Source organism: Tauraco erythrolophus, chromosome 11 (assembly GCF_009769465.1).
Source record: "Tauraco erythrolophus isolate bTauEry1 chromosome 11, bTauEry1.pri, whole genome shotgun sequence".
NCBI lineage: Eukaryota > Metazoa > Chordata > Aves > Musophagiformes > Musophagidae > Tauraco > Tauraco erythrolophus.
The window spans coordinates 12,363,738-12,381,087 of NC_141475.1; the positions used below are offsets into that span (position 1 = coordinate 12,363,738).

A 17,350-nucleotide genomic window follows, 5' to 3' on the forward strand; every position below is an offset into this window, starting at 1 on the left:
TTTGTCCGTCCGTGCTATTGATGATTACACTTGCCTTGGATACCCTCAAATCTAGCAGGAAATGAAATCTAGTTGTAAAAGATGTGCTGCCAACACACAGCTACTAGTTTTCAAATGTGTTAAAAGCTCTGACCTGGAATGCTGAAAAGCTTGAAAGACATCTAAGGATGCATTTGAATACGATTTAAAACCTCATCAATACTGCTGGACTCCTGAAACAAGTACTTAAGTCTGTCCCAATAACTGAAGAGATACTTGTTCCAGAAAGCTCTCCGATATAAAAGCCTAATGGGATCTGTTGATAATATCGCTTTCCTACAAATGAGTCAGGCATTGAATTTCCGGTAAGATGCATACCCCTGCTTTCACATGTCAGGTTTTACTACTGAAGAGTAATCTACAGTAAGCACCAGCAGCACAGAAGGCTTTTCTATTGCTATCTGTAACATAGAATACTCTATTGGATATTCTGGCAGCAGAGCTGTACTTAGAATTGTGATTACTTTTTACGACCAGGAGCGCGTGGCAAAATTTAAGATGCACTGTATTCTTGTGGATTCAAAGAGAAGATCAAATTGCTAGGCAAAAACACTGCACTCCAGAAACTTTTTGTCCACAAATCTAGAACAAGCAAGTTGGCCTCTTTATAGTACAGAGGAGAAGGGAAAAAAAAAAAAGAAAGAGAGAGAATAGAGTCTTTCACTATACTGGTAGCTGAAATAGTTCTACTTTCTGATAAAGGTAGCTCCTGTGGGAACCATCCTTGGGGGGAAAAAAAAAGGGAGGTGGAAGGTGGAATGACATGACTACAGGAGAGGCATGAAAAGTAACAGTAGGATATTCTAGCTTTATAAACTACTTTTAATGGTAATCCACACACAAAATCTTAATGACAATGACATTTTCAAGAGCAGGGCAGCTGACCCACAGGGAGCTGTACAGGCTACCTGATAAATTAAATATACTGTTTCTAAATTGCAATTCATCATACTTGTAATACAGAGGACACCAATTTTCTCTCTGAAATCTCTTCTATTTCCTTGACATTAAGTCTGCAATGCTAATCACTAGAATCTAGTTTAAAGTCTCCTTTATAAGGCAGAAATATAAAGACAAGGATAGAAAAAATGCACAAGTTTTTAGGTCTTTAAAGAAAATACTCCCTAAAGTTGTTTAGGAAGAAGCAGAGAACAAGCTTTCTGCAGTGATCTGCTCTTCCTGTACAATGCCAGAGGCCTAAAATAGGACAACTACAGGACATCTGAGATGTCTGCAAGCCTTTCTCAGCATATCAGATGCCTAATACGTGTTACCTAGAAGAAAAAAAAAATGACTGCAAACTACGAAAATCAGACTTGAAAGCAGCCTTGCTCAGCTTTCCTCAGTAAACAGAGGCTGCAAACACCATTTGGAACAAACTATGATTGTTGGCATTGCCCCTCTGTAAGTCTGCAAGCAGCTTTATATCGAAATATGTTTAATTTTGTAAGTGACTCTTGACTAGCAGAATTTGCTTTCAACAAATAAAGATGTGAGAAGTGGGTATGTACATAACAGCTTGTATCTGGAAGATGAACAGCAACTGCTCAATATTCAGCTATAAGGATTACGGAATAACTTTGCAAAGTTCTCAATTGATATCCAGGAGCTTTTATGCCCCTTACTGAATCACTTCTACCAAAACATCAGATATGTTTCTTTTCAGTGCTTGAAAACCTTAACAGTCCTCAGAGTGAAATTGGCAGCAGACTAATCTGTCAGAAAATGCATTATTTAGGAGCTAGAATAATGTTTTTTTTTCATTATGCAATCGATCATTCTTACCTCCATTCTCACTCACAACCTCATGTGATAATACTGCATTCTTCCTGCCTTTTCTCATCTCTTTCAGGTTGTTTTTAACCTATTCCCTTTAACACTTCCTTATGCAGAGTTTCCTGCCTTTGTTCACCAGTATCACCCTTTTGTTTCTCTAGGTTTTATATCCCTTCTGACATAAGAATAAATCAATATGCAGGTGTATTGTCAACTTATTATGGCACTGTTTTGTTATCTGTTCCTTACCTATTTTTTTAATGGCTTCCAGTTTTGTTTTGTGTGTTTTTTTGTGGGTTGTAGGTGTGTGTTTGTTGTTGTTTGAGGTTTTTTTTTAAGGAAACATTACTGCTGTAATTTTGACTCAGAACTGAGCTGATGGTTTTTTAAGTCTGAACTCCAAAAAATTTCACTATTATCATAGCAGTTAAAAAGCCCACTGAAGCATAGGTATCAGGTGCTAAATCACTATTGCAAACAAATTCATTATCACACTCAGATGCAGGAACTTTTTTAAAGATTCTGAAAGTCCACAGCTCAAATTACTTCACTTACTACAACACTTTTTATCCAAAAAACTATACTTCTGATGCCTACGCTATATATAAACCAGACTTTTTTGTACTATAAAGTTTGAGTCAGGTGTGCTGACTAGGATTCAAACAGGTTTTCTGTATTAATAAACTAATACAGAAGGGAAGCAATCAGGAGGAAAACAATTGCTGTACCCAGTTCACAAGAATGAACTGAAATATACAGGGAAACAAACTACTTGAGAGCAAGGCGAGGAGGGCTAAAGAAAATTTTAGTCTTAGCTTTGCTTTTACGTACTCTGAGATACTCTTCTAAATTGTGGATGGTGACTGGTGTATCTTTTCCCCCTTTTTTCAGTTCTATATTAGGAAACCCAGGAAGTGTGAAGTCCAGCCCTAGATCTTCCACTGAGCAGCCATTCATAGTCAGAGCCTCCAATGCATACTGTAGACTTTCTTTGGTCTAAAAAATTGGAAGTGAAAACCAGTGAAAACAATTCATTCACGTTAATGACTTGTAAAGCAGTTTTGACCAAGTAAACATTTCTACAAAAACATTACTACTAACACTGACATGGTGCTCCTTGCTTTGCTTCTATATTTTTCACACATAACAGTAAACCAAGACAAACTAAATAAACTATCTTAATGGATCAACTTGAAAGATTGTAACAGTACACTTTTTTCTAGAGTTCTGGAATTACTTCAAATTCTTGCGTATTATTTATTTAGAAAACACTACTGCTAGACAAGGAGATGTGTAATATGCTAAGGCTCTTAAGCTATTTTTTTTTCCTTAGAATAGTTAATGACATTCATATTTGGCATGTATACTGACATTTTTCAGCTTTCACCCACCAGGTTTCAGGTTTTTCAAACTCTTGTTGGGAAATTAAAAGCGGTGATCAAGGAGAAAGAGACAGTGAAGTGAAGAGGAACAAAGGCCCACAAGCTTGCAATAATTTCACTAGTAACAAAGCAGATGTATTAAGAGTATAAATTAGGTTATTACCGCCTACCATCTATTAACATTGGATGCTAGAAAGAGCATGCATGCCAAAGACTTTTCATTGCTACTCTGCAACAGTGAACAGTCCTATTTTCAGCTAAGAGTGAACAACCTTGAAAAATTAAGACTCTTCTGTATCTACAAAAAACCTTGTATGCTCACATATAAAGCCAGTTTACTCTAGTTCTGCATGTAGCTCTTCAGTAGAGGAGGAAAAAGACTCACAAAAAGAACTTCTAAAACAAATCTGAAACACTGACTAAATCCACTAATAAAAGCACCAAGCCTTCTAAATGCTCAAAAATCAAAGGAGAAAAAAAAAAATACTCTTCATATTAAAGTTGATTAGTCTTTTCAAAGTGAACCAAAAAGAAGTTACCTTAGGCAAACATCTGGCCTAAGCCATTTTTAGCCTGTGTTTAAATCACACAGAAGAATTCCATAATACATTTCTAATGTTAGAAAGATTGTATTATAATTACTAGCCTCTGATTTAGTAACATTAAAGTTACTCCTTTTATTATAATGAAGTCATTATCACTGTTACCATCAGTATTAAGCACTATCATACACTCTCAATTATGGCTACTTCATAAAAATCCAAACGTGTGTGAAGACGCACTCGTCCATTAGGGTTACATTCCCACCTGTGTTTTGTCCTGTTCAAGTCTTTTCTTTTGCCTTACAATATCTTCAAGGTGATATATTGATTTGGCTACTACTGGATCAATACTGAACAAGTCATGTGATGTCAAGGAAGTTTCCTGTCGTAGCATCCATTTATAAAAAGGAAGTCCAAGAGGAAGATCCACCTGGAAATAGAAGTGTTGTTTAGTATTGACTTGTCTTCCAGAACAGTACCTTTAGCTATTTCATATCTTGAATAGATCTAGAATACTATTTACTAATTAACAGTTCTGGCACACACGAAAACACTGTGCTTGAGTGCTTCTGCCTGAGAAATTTACAGTCAAGAAAACACCACTGACTGCCTAGTGCACATAAACTAGAACAATCAGCAATTCAGCAGCTAGAATAATAATAAGCCATATATGATCTTGCAAGAGGACTGGAGAGAGCTTGCAACACAAGGCACACAAAGGCTATTCCTTTTTTACTACGGTCTCAAAAGTCGCTGCTTTTCCCTTACACTACCCTTTGCCCCCCTCAGAAGTTCAGCTGCATCTGTCTCCCCTTGCCCCTCCTAAACTACTAGAGCTAAAAATAATTCCATACAACTATGAATGTGTTGGGGAAAAAACAGCAGTCAGAACTAGAATTTTCACTTAACCCTTCAGAATCACGTTTTCCATTTTATTCTCACCAGTCTAAAATCCATGATTGCCTTGGCCATTAGTTTTCCCAGAAAACGGAACTTCATTTTAACTTTCGCAATGTGAGCTGGCTTGGCTGTTCTACCAAAAGGAAGTGCAAAAAGGCCTTGAAGGTTATGGATGTACTTGGTACCTTCCTGGCTTCCTGTTGAGGAAGAAAGAAAAAAAAGAAGGGTTCAATACATACACTACTAATTTCGTTCCAGGTGCAAGTTTGAAAGCAGCTCTCAGATAACCATAACCGATTTTAAAAAATCTACTAAGATAATCACATACTATCATGAAGCATATTATCTGACCACAAACTGAGCTGCTCTTTCAATCAAAGCCATTCACATAATTAAAGTCAACTTAGAGTCAATTCAATATTAGATCAATATTGATAGTTTAGGTAATAAAACATTTACCTTTTGGATTAGCTAAAGTCACTTCTTCCCCCCTCCAAAGGCCTAAGTCTGCTCTCTGTAGTTCCTGAGATACAAGTGCATAGAACTCTAGCGTGGGGCCTAGGCCTGTGCCAACCTTCAGGGGGAGGGAGGGTGTGGGGAGAGGAGGAGGAAGAGTGAAATAAATAAATGAGTCCATTAGGTCCATTTGAATATCAAAATCTTTTGTCCAAAAAATATAGTACATTATTGGCAATAAAGAAGATTGCATTGCAAAAAGCACCTAGAGAACCTAACTACGCCAACATTTACAGTATGACTGAGACGGCCTGGAAAGAACACGTATCAGAGGGAATAACAGAGAAATAAAAGTATTAACCACCTAAGGATCATATCATAGAGAAAACACACAGCTGTTTACTTAGAGTTAGAAAAAAAGGTGCTCTGCAGAATAAGACTGATTATGAAATTTAGTAGATGAGAAACAGTTTCTCCTAGCAACTAAAAATTACAACCAAGTGGATTAGGGATAATTAATAGATAAAATTTTGTGGCACCAGTAATGGGAAGGACCAAGAGTCTGACCAAATCATTCTAGGAAAATTGTAGCTTTTTTGTATTAATCTTCAGTAAAAAGGGATTAAATTAGACTGCGTTGATATTACTTACTTCATTCTCATACTGGATTTCCAACATGGCTCTTGAACTGCCTAGATCCTGCATCACAGATTCTGCCTGTTTCAACAGCTCATCTCTGTTCACAGTGCGCTACACATTAGAGAAGTTTTAAGTAGTGAAATTATATCTTTAAGTCCCAGCTCCCAAGGTAGTTACAACAGGAAAAAAATTAGTTATGCAAGTTTTTCCACCCCATGCTAACAGTTCCACAGTTCAACAATTTGTAAGCTTACACTTTGATAAAATAATTCTTGCTTCTATATGAAAAGTGACTAGAACTAAAATGGTTGATATTAAATGAAAAAATAATTGCTTACATTTGTATAACTAATAGGTACTACTCTTGTCAAGAATCTGGCAGTAGGACTATAACATAGCAGAGAAATGTTGTCATGCGATTTACATACCTTGAACTAATATATGCAGAAGAAAACACAGAATAAAGATGCCAAAATTCAGCAACCTAATAATTCTATACCCTGGCCTTGCAGATTTGCTGGTAGGGAAAGTGGCAGGTTTCAAAAAACAAAACAAACACGCAAAAAAACCCACCAAACCAAAAAATGACACAACCAAACACACCAACACACCAGCACTGGGATTCCTACATGTTGAAAGCTACACTCTAGTTGCTAGATTCTCATGTCCCTCATCTTTTTTCCTCTCAATTATATTCAAGATCATATAGCAGACCTACAGTATAGAACAGATCTTAGTAAGATAACACCTCTCCAGAGTCCAGGCAGACACCCAAGACTCCTTCAATTTAAAACAGTCACAGCTTAGTTTTATTATGTTGTGACAAGAGGTTTAATACTCTCCCAGAATACAAGGACGACGTTTTTGTTTATTCAGGTAACATTTAAGGGTCTAATCCCTATTGCTTGAATTATTCTGAAACTCTACAGAAAGGAAACCAGAGGCTTACATGCTAATATATGGCAAATCACTAACGAAACCTAAACCTTAGCACAGTTTCAGAAATTATGTAGACTCCGACGGGAAGTAAGGCAAGAGGTGAGGCAGCAGCATGTCACGCTGGCCCCTGCTGCCACCTCCTGGCACACACCGAGAAGACACTGTGCTTTCCACATGAATAAAAAAACCCCTCTCCTTCAGCAGTATGCTACCAAAACCTGAAGTTTTACAGAGACATGTTGCTCAAAACGATATTCTTAAAGACAATATAAAAATACACAGGTCATTCATTCCATTTCTAAGCAAGATATACCTACTTTTTTCCTGTCCAGTCGTGGTGCCACTCTGCTGTCCTGAGAATCTGATTGATTGATTTCTGGATTAGTATCCAGTAGTCTTTGCATGGCTCGATCACGATCAAAAGCGGTTACATAGAACAGCATTTGACGGGTATCAAATGGAAAGAAAAATGGGCTGTAAAGAGCATTGGATTAGTTAGCCAAGTTCCCACACTAGCATCTACAACTACAGCTTAGTTTAAAACACACCATAAAAGTAGTATGTCTAAAATTAGTGCTTTATTGAACACTGTGGTGAAGGCGGCCTCCAAAGGAAGCCTTCCATAACACACTTTAGTTTTAGTTACAATGTTTATGACCAAGAAACTAGAGATGGAATTTAATGTAAGAAGGAACCACAAAAATTCCAGAAACTTCTAACTCTTCCAGAAAAATAATTCAAAATACTCTTGCCTTGGCTATGTAAAGTTTATATCAGAAAATAAATATCCTTTTACTCGTTCACACCTGCTTTACAATTAGTAAATCTAACTTAGATGAGAGATTTTAAGAAGGTGGCTCAAGCTCCCGTATTGGGGAAGGAGGGAGAGGAAGGGAAAGGGGCAAATGTGGTGGGGAGAACCTGCCTACAGCAGCACCAGCATTCTACCTTCCACCATTTTCAAAAAACACTTTAAATAAACTGTTAAAGACTACCAGAGAAACTTATTTTATCAGTTCTACTATTCTCAAAGCCATGCATACGTTAACAGTGTAGTCCTCCACTGACATTTAGATGAAAAGATAGTTTTTCGGAACAAATACTGCTACAGATGTCTGCATAAGAATATGCATTCATACTCATTATTTGTTATCTGGAATGTTTATGAAGAAATTTAGAGATCTTATTTTAAAAATGAAAAATCAAATAGTTTCTGTAGAGTATTTCCAGTCAATTGTAACTAGTGTTGATTCAATTAAGATGCTTGAGAAACCCAAGAATGTCAACTCATTCTTTCAAGTGCAAGAGTTTTACAGCTGATACGCTGTGTCAAGATTCTATAACACTATGAATATAGCTTTATAAAAGTTTATAACATTTTCCCAGTATTTATAGAAATATTTTCTTTTGTACTGTATTGAATATACCAAGATAAACATAATCAAGCACTATTATTTCAATGAGAAAACTTGAAATTGCTCAGAAACTCCTGTAAGAAGTGGTCCAAACTTCACAGCAAAGTCTATCCCTCTGTATTTGGTTTAAACTTTGCAATACAGGTGCAAACAAACATTCATCGAAGTGTCACTGTGTAACTCAGCAAGACTTCTGCAACTATATTTTACTCTCCCCCAGCAGTTTCAAAAGCCTTGTAACATATGAACCTGGGCTGCCCAGTGAAGAGGGATATACTTAACTCAAATTAGAAATACTACACAGCAAGTCATTCATACCATGTTTTTCCAAGTTCTGTCAGCCAAGTTGGTATGTTTCCTGTCATAATCACCAAAGGATCCTGAAGCTGCCTGTTCGCTTTTGCTGTCAGTTTACTGTTGATAAACTCTGAGGTTGGAATTATCTCCTTGCAGATTGCATTCTGTGTTAAATAAAACCAACGTACTTCTAGTTAAAGAAATGCTAGAAGAAGTACCAAGTCTTTATTAAGATTTTTTTTGTCTTTTAATTTGCTTATCACAAGAAAAACAAAAAACAAAAAACAACCTACAAACTTTCATAGTGACTTTGGCCATACAGAGTCTAAGCCATGAAAGAAAGACTGAGTAGATTATTACTATTCATTTTCTTTCCAGGAATAATGGTGCTCTTTGAATTTAAAGAAGGAAAAAGCATAGAAAACATTTTTAACACACTATAGAGGAAATACGATTGACTTTAAGAATTTATAGCTTTTATCTTACCAGAAGACAGAAATAGGTAAGGGAAGATACTTAATAATTGCATTATTTTGTCTTGGTGGGGGGCGGTGAACAGGGAAAGGCAGCTATTTCAAGGTGTTCCAGCACAGAGTTGTCTGTACCAAGTATGAAAGTGATTTAAAAAGTGCACTACTTACATCATACAAGTAATACCAGTATCGACTGATAGCATGTAAAACTCTCAAAAGAAGAATAACATCTAATGAGGGATCTTCAAATGTTATGTTTTCAGGTGGAGTAGATATGAGGTAAACTTCTAGAGGATTTAATACTGAAGGGCATACACCATCTAGCAAGAAAAAAGAATATTTTATCAAATCCATCAGAAGTCTTCCCAAGATTTAATCATTAGAAGTCTAGGTAGTATTAGTCATGGCATTCACTTAACTACTGCAGTTTAGTTAGATAATTCAGCATGTTATTTGTAGTTTTAATACACGTATTAATGTATTCTTACTTTTCTTACACTATGCTTGCTTTAAAAGAAACACTACGGTGCCTCTAAACACTCTTCCTCCCCATCCTTTCAGAAGTTTCACAAATCTGACTTATTAGCAAGGCAACACACTCACCATGCCACAATTCGTCATGCTTTTTAGAATTTCTAGGGGAGGTTTTTGTGGGAGCAGTTTGTGCTCTTCCTCTTTTACCACCAACACAGTCCTTACTACCATCTTCATCCTCTCGCACAGGTTTGTACCTAAAAAGTTGAAAATCTATTTGTGAAATACTAACTACATGGAAACAAAAACAGCTACAGAAGTGTTAGTTCTTTGATTACCAGAATTTTACTTGAATGACAGCTAAAAGCAGAAAGACAAGAACAATGCATTTGGATACGATCCAGCTTTTGAAGCTAAGCCCTCAGAAGCAAAGTATGTCATGGGGGAGAAAAAATGGGGACTCTCTGGTTCCATGAACTGGAATTGAAGCAGAAGGTATAGACAACAAATCCAAAGTGTTTGGTTGTGGTATTTTTGCTTTTGAATAACACATTTAAATATCAGAAAAGACACTGCTGAATGTTGAAATGTTTGGCGCAGTCATCATAGAATCATAGAATGGTTAGGGCTGGAAGGGACCTTCAAAGGCCATCTAGTCCAACCCCCCTGCAAGGAACAGGGTTATCTCCAACTAGATCAGGTTGCTCAGGGCCTCGTCCAACCTGGCCTTGAACATCTCCAGGGATGGAGCATCCACCACCTCTCTGGGCAACCTGTTCCAGTGTTCTACAACTCTCATGGTAAAAAATTTTTTCCTAATATCCAATCTGAATCTACCTCCCTCTATTTTAAAACCATTACCCCTTGTCCTATCACAACAGGCCCTCCTGAACAGCCTCTCCCCACCTTTCTTGTAGGCCCCCTTGAGGTACTGGAAGACCGCTACAAGGTCACCCTGGAGCCTCCTCTTCTCCAGGCTGAACAGCCCCAACTCTTTCAACCCGTCCTCATAGGAAAGGTGCTCCAGCCCTCTTATCTTCGTGGCCCTCCTCTGGAGGGAAGTCATAGATCAATATTTTCTTCCTTACAAAGCATGGCCATAGAATACATATAACCTACACAGCAATCAACTATGAAAACCAGTATGAAGTTGACCATTATTTGTAGACACATTCTCTATTGTTTGTAGCTAGCGACCTAACACTAAGAATTACTTTCTTCCATGTAGCAGCTGTCATTTAAGATTTTCCATTTCTTGTTCATCAGCTTTGCTCATGAGCTAGAAAGAATGGCAGTGGCTAACAATGAAGTCTTACTAAGATTTAGGTATCTCAGACACATCAGGAAATTGAAAGCTTCATAGCTTTGGAGAGAAAAAAAAAAAGAGCTATATTACAATTTTCTTTATCTACATCTAGGAAACCGGACAAGTTGTCCCTCAATTTCTCTAGCCAACTTACCAAATGGTATGTGTTTTTGTCCAAATCCCAGCTCTTCCTAATGGGTTGCTTTCATCATCTGTAGACTCTCTCTCCTCCTCAGCTTGCAAACTGTACTGCCTGACTGCTTGATACACAGTCATATTGTATGGCAATAAGTGATCTCCAATGTAAAATTGCAGTCTATGTCTCACATTCCCTGAATTTAAGAATTGAGCAGCCTGAACAAAAAAACATACAAGTCAGGAAACTTGTTGCTAGCTTTTAAGCATCTCCCCACACTGTTCCCTCCTCTTGCCTCCAGAGCAAAAGCTTACCAAAGATTCATCTATTTCTTCATCTGACCCATCATCATCACTATCCTCATCATCTTCTCTAACTCTTCCATAGCCTGAGGCAAGAGAGGAGAAAGACATCCTCATTTGTTTTTACGCAAAACATAGCAATGCTTTTGTAGTCTGACTTTTATGAACTCCACTGTCTAAAACAGTTTCAAAATACACCAGTCAAAAACCTAAGGCTCAGACATGTTAGAACAAACTTCAGTATCAACATTTGGCATCAAAAACGCCAAGTTACAGCCAATACCACAGTCAACTGGATTATACTTACGTTAATATTTACATTGAACTGTTAATAACAGGAAGAAGGTTGTTCCAGGAAAGTGGGAGATTCTCCACAATCCTAGTCTCTTCCCCTGTGAGCAATATGCGTTTATAGATACCTCCCATTTGTCTTCAGTATAATTCTCACATGTTTTTATGGACCCTACAGTACTGACAATACTGACTATCCCAAGAAGCAAAGCCCATGTGACTGTATTTTTTTTTTAATATATATATATATACACACACATATAAATACACACACACACCTACCTCTAACTACAAGGTATCTTTCAATGGCTTGTACCAAAGCCAGAGGATCAATCTTCACAGGTCCACCTTTCCACTGTTTCACATTAGCACAGTCTGGATGTCTTTGCAGTTGGCATTTTAACTGATGTGTATTGAAGAATTTTAAAGCTTGGGATCCTCTGTTAAGAGAAAAACTCAAAATAATTTGTGAAAAAAGTTGCTACACAAAGAATCTAATAACCATAACTGCATTAAAAAATGCATTAAAATAGGCTTATACATGCATTTACAAATTCACTTGTTCACAGTATTATTTCTCAGCCTATTTCTCTAAAAATAAGCTATGAAGATTTGGACAAACAAACTAAAAATTTCATTCTACAAGAACAACAGAATCCAAGTTGGACAAAATCTGACTTCCAATGGAAGTTACGTGGATTAAGAGAAAGTCCAGCCTGATGTCCGATTACAATAAGGCCTGTACTGACCATCTCTGAGGTCTGAAGTTGTTCAGTGGTCAGCTGATGCCACATGAGATTTAGAGCTGTGTTTACCTGCAGTGCAACAAGGATCAGAATCGGGGGTGGAAAATGCAAGTATCCATTCATGTATTTTTTTATTAAGGACTTAAAGAGACAACCTGAAACCTCCTCTGTTTTTTTCTTGCCAAGTACAGTTCAAATACATGTTCCTTCTCGTCAAGTTATCAATACTCAAGCTAGCTGGTTTTATACATAAACATGTTAACTTGGGCTGCTTCTATTTCCAGGTGCTCATGAAAGACTACCAAATCTTAATATCTCAAAAATCGTCATTGACATAATCCACAGTAAAACTAGCAGTCAAACAATGCTGCGCTAGTTGGATTTCCCATGTTTAATTTTCTTTCAACAAGAACAGCAGAATTTTGTTTCTATGATTAGAAGCTTTAACTTTTGTAGTTATCCCACTTTTTGCAGACGCCTTTTTACAGTATGTATTAGGAAGCACTGAAAGATTACAGAGCACATACTATTTGCAAAAGTCAGTACCAAGACAATTAATTCCTTCAAGTATTAGAAATCTGTGTATTTCATTCCCATGGATTTTAAGTTTCACAAAACACAAGTACTGAATTTTAATGTAAGTTAGATTAATGCTATAGTGTGAGCCTCTAATACATCTCCTATAATGGATGTTGATCCACACTATCTTACTACCTGAGACACAGAAGACTTTGGCATTTCAAACTTTAAAGAATAACTTTCAAAAATTCGTTTACAATGCTCTTAATCTCCTAACTTCTGCATAGTCACAAGAATATGCCTATAATCAAATTGAGCTTTTAGCCAGCACCACAAAATACTTTCAAAATTATACGTAACTTATACCGAAATGGACTTAGTGGTATACACTGAATGAAAAATAGTGTTGATTTATTAAAGTACAGAAAAGAAATTGCAGAAACAGGTCTTCAGTCATTCAAATTTGTTACTTAAAATGCAAATAACAAGTTGGATTTAAATTTAAATTTATTATAAGACACAAGGCAGGTCAGTCTACAGTTTTTTTTAAACAATGTTGACAGCCAACAGTTATCATTCAATCCATTATCATCCTAGATAACAGAATCTATCTGAAAAAAAGGGTTTAGCACTGTAATACAAACTCTCAGCAGTTTAGTTACTTCACTAACATCAGTGTCTCAGCAATAAATAGATTATTTCTTTCCAGTGTTTGCTACATAGGGACACGGAAGGTACTTGAATTTTTAAAGCTTAAATTTGCAGGCTGCATTTAAAATTACACATCCACCTCCCCCATTCTAAGTGAGACAATTTCCAGATAGTAAGCAAACATTCAGTTAAATATCCAATCTTCCACTGAATAAAAAAAATTGCTTTTGTCTTTAATAGGGTCAGAATTTTCCATTACTTCTTGGAACTCTCAGTATTGAAACAAGTTTTGGAAAACAAAGCTTCCAACAAAACTGTTACCTGAGCATTAATCCTTACCTGCTCCCTGTTCCATTTCCACTTGGGAAGTCATGCACTTTGACAGGAAACTGTTCCATCTGACTGAGGCAATTGTTCATTTTGTGGACTAATGCCAACAAAGGTGCATTTTCTAATGGCTCTAATCTTCCAAGAGGTTCTTCTCCAGGAAGCTGAAATATATTCCAGTCTTTTAGTTATGTGCTTGAATTAATCCATCTTAAACAATCTATACCACAAAATGTTTAGGGAAAAAAAAACCACACAAACCAAAAACGAAAACACAGAAATTAAGAATCACTGCTCTCACTTAAAGGAGCAGCAGTTCAGAATGACTAGATGATACATAACAATTTTATGAAAGACCTGTTTCAAAGAACACACTCTTCTCTCCTGCTGTAGGGCTATTAGCCCTACAGATTTAAAGCAATGAGCTTAACTGCATGAGCAATAAGCTTCATAGAAGCTGTAGTTATCTACTTTCCTCTCTTCCACTTTAAATGTCTTCCTTTAAAAACAGGAAAATCTAGTGTTTAGGACTGAAGACAGCAAAGTGATAAGATCAGTAGCCAAAATCTTTCTGTATCCACTTCTTAAAAGTCAGGAACAACTTTTAAGTTGTTAAAGATTCAAACAATTGGTCATTTTGAAAATTTTTTCCCCACTCTTGTGTGGAATATTCTGTAATTACAGGGTGTTCTAAAAAGTTGATGACATGTAAAAACATAGAACCATGTAAAAATTGTAGTGTTATTATACAGCTTAGGCATAAACAAAACATTCCTTCTGTACTGCCATCTTTAAGTCAAGGTCACTGCTGAGCCTCTAAGCTGGTCAGACAAGTACAATTTGAGAGCAAGACAAATAAGAAAGACAAAACAAACAAGAAAACTTACTGGAGAAGAAAAAAATACATGAAGAAATCTTTTCAATCTGATATCCCTGCTTACAGCATCTTTCTCACTTTTAGATGTCAAATAAAGCAGCAGTTGTTTAACAAACCCACTATGCTGGATTTCAAACGAGGAGACGTCAGACTCCGAGACAATGCTACGGATTTCTACAAGGCACTCTGTTCCACCATCCACCTGAAAAATATGAAGGTAGTATTTTAGTGCCCTGGTATTAAGGGCTTAAGAAATACTATTTTTCCTCCTACTGCATGGAACAGCTGTAAAGGGAGGAGGGAAAAAGTGAAAGTCTGGAGTGCACAGTAACCCAATACAAGCAATGACAGGGCAAATAATCTGAGATTAAGCAATTCTCTATTCAAGGGGAGACATTATAGGCAACATTTACATTTTCCTCATTTTGAGAGAAATGCAAGGTCTCATTTCTGTCTCATGCAACATAAAGATGAGCTCCAAACAAAACTTTTTTTTTAAAAAAATCCCAACAAACTCAGATTGGTATATATTTTACATGGCATCTATGTAGGAGACAGGTGGAGGGAAAGTTTCATATAAATGACTGCTCAGATGAAAGCATGTAACAAAATTCAGTGCTTAGCTACTTCAAAAGTTACATGTTTACACCATCTATCAAGGATCAAAACTGTCTGAGAAGCAACGCTCGGGCAGATTCAGCCCAATCTGTATTTCTTCTATCTTTTAAACAAAATGCTGCTTCTCTCTTGTCCTCCACTGACCCCTGAAGTTCTTATTAAAAACTGTGGTGTTGTTTAGGCATAAAGTCAATCCCTAACACTTAACTGTAGAATTTCTGAATTTTAAGTAAAATGTTATATAAGTGAACATTGCTAGGAATCAAGAATACCCTTGTTAACAGCAGTCATTTATCATAAATGATGCGTCAGAGTTGATACTCTAATTGTAAAAGGAATCCCGAGCAAACCATTGCAAGTTAAGAAACACTGTATCATCATTTGAGATAACAAAAACAATGCTTAAAATATTTGCCACACTGTCTAAAACCATCGGCTTTCCTCTAGCTTCTTCCTAAATACTTCTACTGCTTCCATTCCCAGCCCCACTCCCAGTAAGTTTGCCATTTCTAACCTGGAGGTTGAGTTGTTCAGTTGCAGTGCAAAGTCTCTGTAATACATTTAGTGCAGGATTGCTTCCATCCATGTTTTCAGAACTAAAGTAACGTTCTACAAATTTATGGGCTTGCTCCTTAATCCAGCCCTTAATTTTTTCTCTGTAAAGAAGCACACAAGAATTATTCAGCCACGCATAGCATTTATATACTCCAATATTATAAGTAAACCAGAGAGTATTATTTTCGCCATGGTTAACAGCAGTCAGACAAAAATCCTTCCCTCTTACTCCAACACAGTAAAGGTTTATTCTCTCCAGATTACGTCTTGCACCATTTTTCCCAGTTCTCCAATTTTGCCCCAGCATGCTACTTCAAACTATTAAGAGGTTATTTTCTCTATCTTAACTTCTTGATTCTTCTTCCAGAGTTACTTTAACAGTGGTTAAGCTCAAGACTTCTATGATAGGTGCTACTTAATCACTTGATGGCTTGTCATAAGAAAGTAGCTGCACCCCAAAGTCAACAGCATATCACAAGTATTTTGATTTTCTGTGTGTACCTGTTATTGGAAATGGTATCCTTGGAAGCAGCCCTTGCAAGACCACTTACTCCTGCTGTTCGTGCTGGTTCAATACTATTACTGTTGGACTGTGTGCTTAATCTTCCCCATGTTTTAGGATTTAAGCTTGCCAAGAAAGAAGATTTAGGAGATTGAGTAGTTGTAGGGCTTTTAGCTAGAGGAAGCAAAGACAAAATTAAGAGAATCAATGGGTTTATTACAGCTAGCATTTGACAGCTTATGAGCTTACTTTTAAATTTAAAAGGAGATACAGTATCACATTTTAAGAATCATAGAATGGTTTGGGTTGGAAGGGTTCTTAAAGATCATCTAGTTCCAAATCCCCCTACCATGGGCAGGGACACCTTCCACTAGACCAGGTTGCTCAAAGCCTCATCCAATCCAGCCTTGAACACTTTCAGGGATGGGGCAGAATGATTTACCTTGATTGTCTACTTTGTCATCATCTCTTGGAGGAGAGTATTTTGGTCTCCTTGGCCCTCGTTTTGGCAGTCTTTTTCTCTTTAGAACATCGCTCAGTCGTCTGTCCAAATTTAAAAATAAAGTAACACGTTTCCATCCACCATATTCATATGCATACCCATCCCTCAGTTTACGATGCATCTGCCAGCTATTTCCTTGAGAATTAAAAAAAGGTTCCATCCCGTAACAAGGAGGACATATGGGAAGAATGAGCTCTGGAAGAAGGGCCCTCTATTTTAATCGGAAGGACAAACTACCTACTCCATGGAAAAAGAAGTGGTTTTGCTTGCTGTCACATTTCTACTATGGGCAGCCAAATACAGCCAGAAGTGCCACTGAATAAAGGTTTCTAATAATGTTCATGTTTTCATTTGTGTAACCATCTGATTATTCATTTATTTGAATACACATAAAAAGAAAAAAATATCCACAAATCTCTACTGAATAAACACCCAAAGACACTAGATATTTGACCTTCCTCTCCTATTAAAGACCTGAAAACATTTTTTCAACAAGTTATGGTGTTTCTAGTCTCCAAGACCTACACTTCTCAAGTTCACATATTTCAGTTCTGGTTTAAAGTGAGTTTCCTTATTACGCCAATACATTAAGACAAACTTTGCACCTTGAAAATAAAGGCAAACTGCGTAACACAAGTAATTTATACCTACAAGTGTTCAAAATGGTTGTATTCCAACAAAATAAC

General features: G+C 36.8%; 1 protein-coding gene across 13 annotated transcripts in view; it reads right to left on the reverse strand.

The window, feature by feature from the left end:
• Nucleotides 1-17,350, reverse strand: part of TRIP12 (thyroid hormone receptor interactor 12) — an 84,216-nt gene that overhangs the window by 5,810 nt on the left and 61,056 nt on the right. For 7 of the 13 annotated variants that reach the window (XM_086617966.1, XM_086617969.1, XM_086617962.1 and 4 more), the window contains 17 exons: nucleotides 16,605-16,705; nucleotides 16,162-16,336; nucleotides 15,620-15,761; nucleotides 14,498-14,689; nucleotides 13,623-13,774; nucleotides 11,650-11,822; nucleotides 11,089-11,162; nucleotides 10,793-10,992; nucleotides 9,462-9,589; nucleotides 9,027-9,178; nucleotides 8,407-8,549; nucleotides 6,991-7,147; nucleotides 5,747-5,845; nucleotides 5,099-5,213; nucleotides 4,682-4,836; nucleotides 4,005-4,169; nucleotides 2,647-2,811 (listed from right to left, as the gene is read on the reverse strand). In XM_086617966.1, coding sequence (XP_086474092.1) covers nucleotides 2,647-2,811; nucleotides 4,005-4,169; nucleotides 4,682-4,836; nucleotides 5,099-5,213; nucleotides 5,747-5,845; nucleotides 6,991-7,147; nucleotides 8,407-8,549; nucleotides 9,027-9,178; nucleotides 9,462-9,589; nucleotides 10,793-10,992; nucleotides 11,089-11,162; nucleotides 11,650-11,822; nucleotides 13,623-13,774; nucleotides 14,498-14,689; nucleotides 15,620-15,761; nucleotides 16,162-16,336; nucleotides 16,605-16,705 — 2,488 coding nt within the window. Of the gene's footprint in view, nucleotides 1-2,646; nucleotides 2,812-4,004; nucleotides 4,170-4,681; nucleotides 4,837-5,098; nucleotides 5,214-5,746; nucleotides 5,846-6,162; nucleotides 6,252-6,990; nucleotides 7,148-8,406; nucleotides 8,550-9,026; nucleotides 9,179-9,461; nucleotides 9,590-10,792; nucleotides 10,993-11,088; nucleotides 11,163-11,649; nucleotides 11,823-13,622; nucleotides 13,775-14,497; nucleotides 14,690-15,619; nucleotides 15,762-16,161; nucleotides 16,337-16,604; nucleotides 16,706-17,350 lie in introns of those variants that run through there. The other 6 variants (XM_086617971.1, XM_086617968.1, XM_086617973.1 and 3 more) reach the window with 4 other exon arrangements.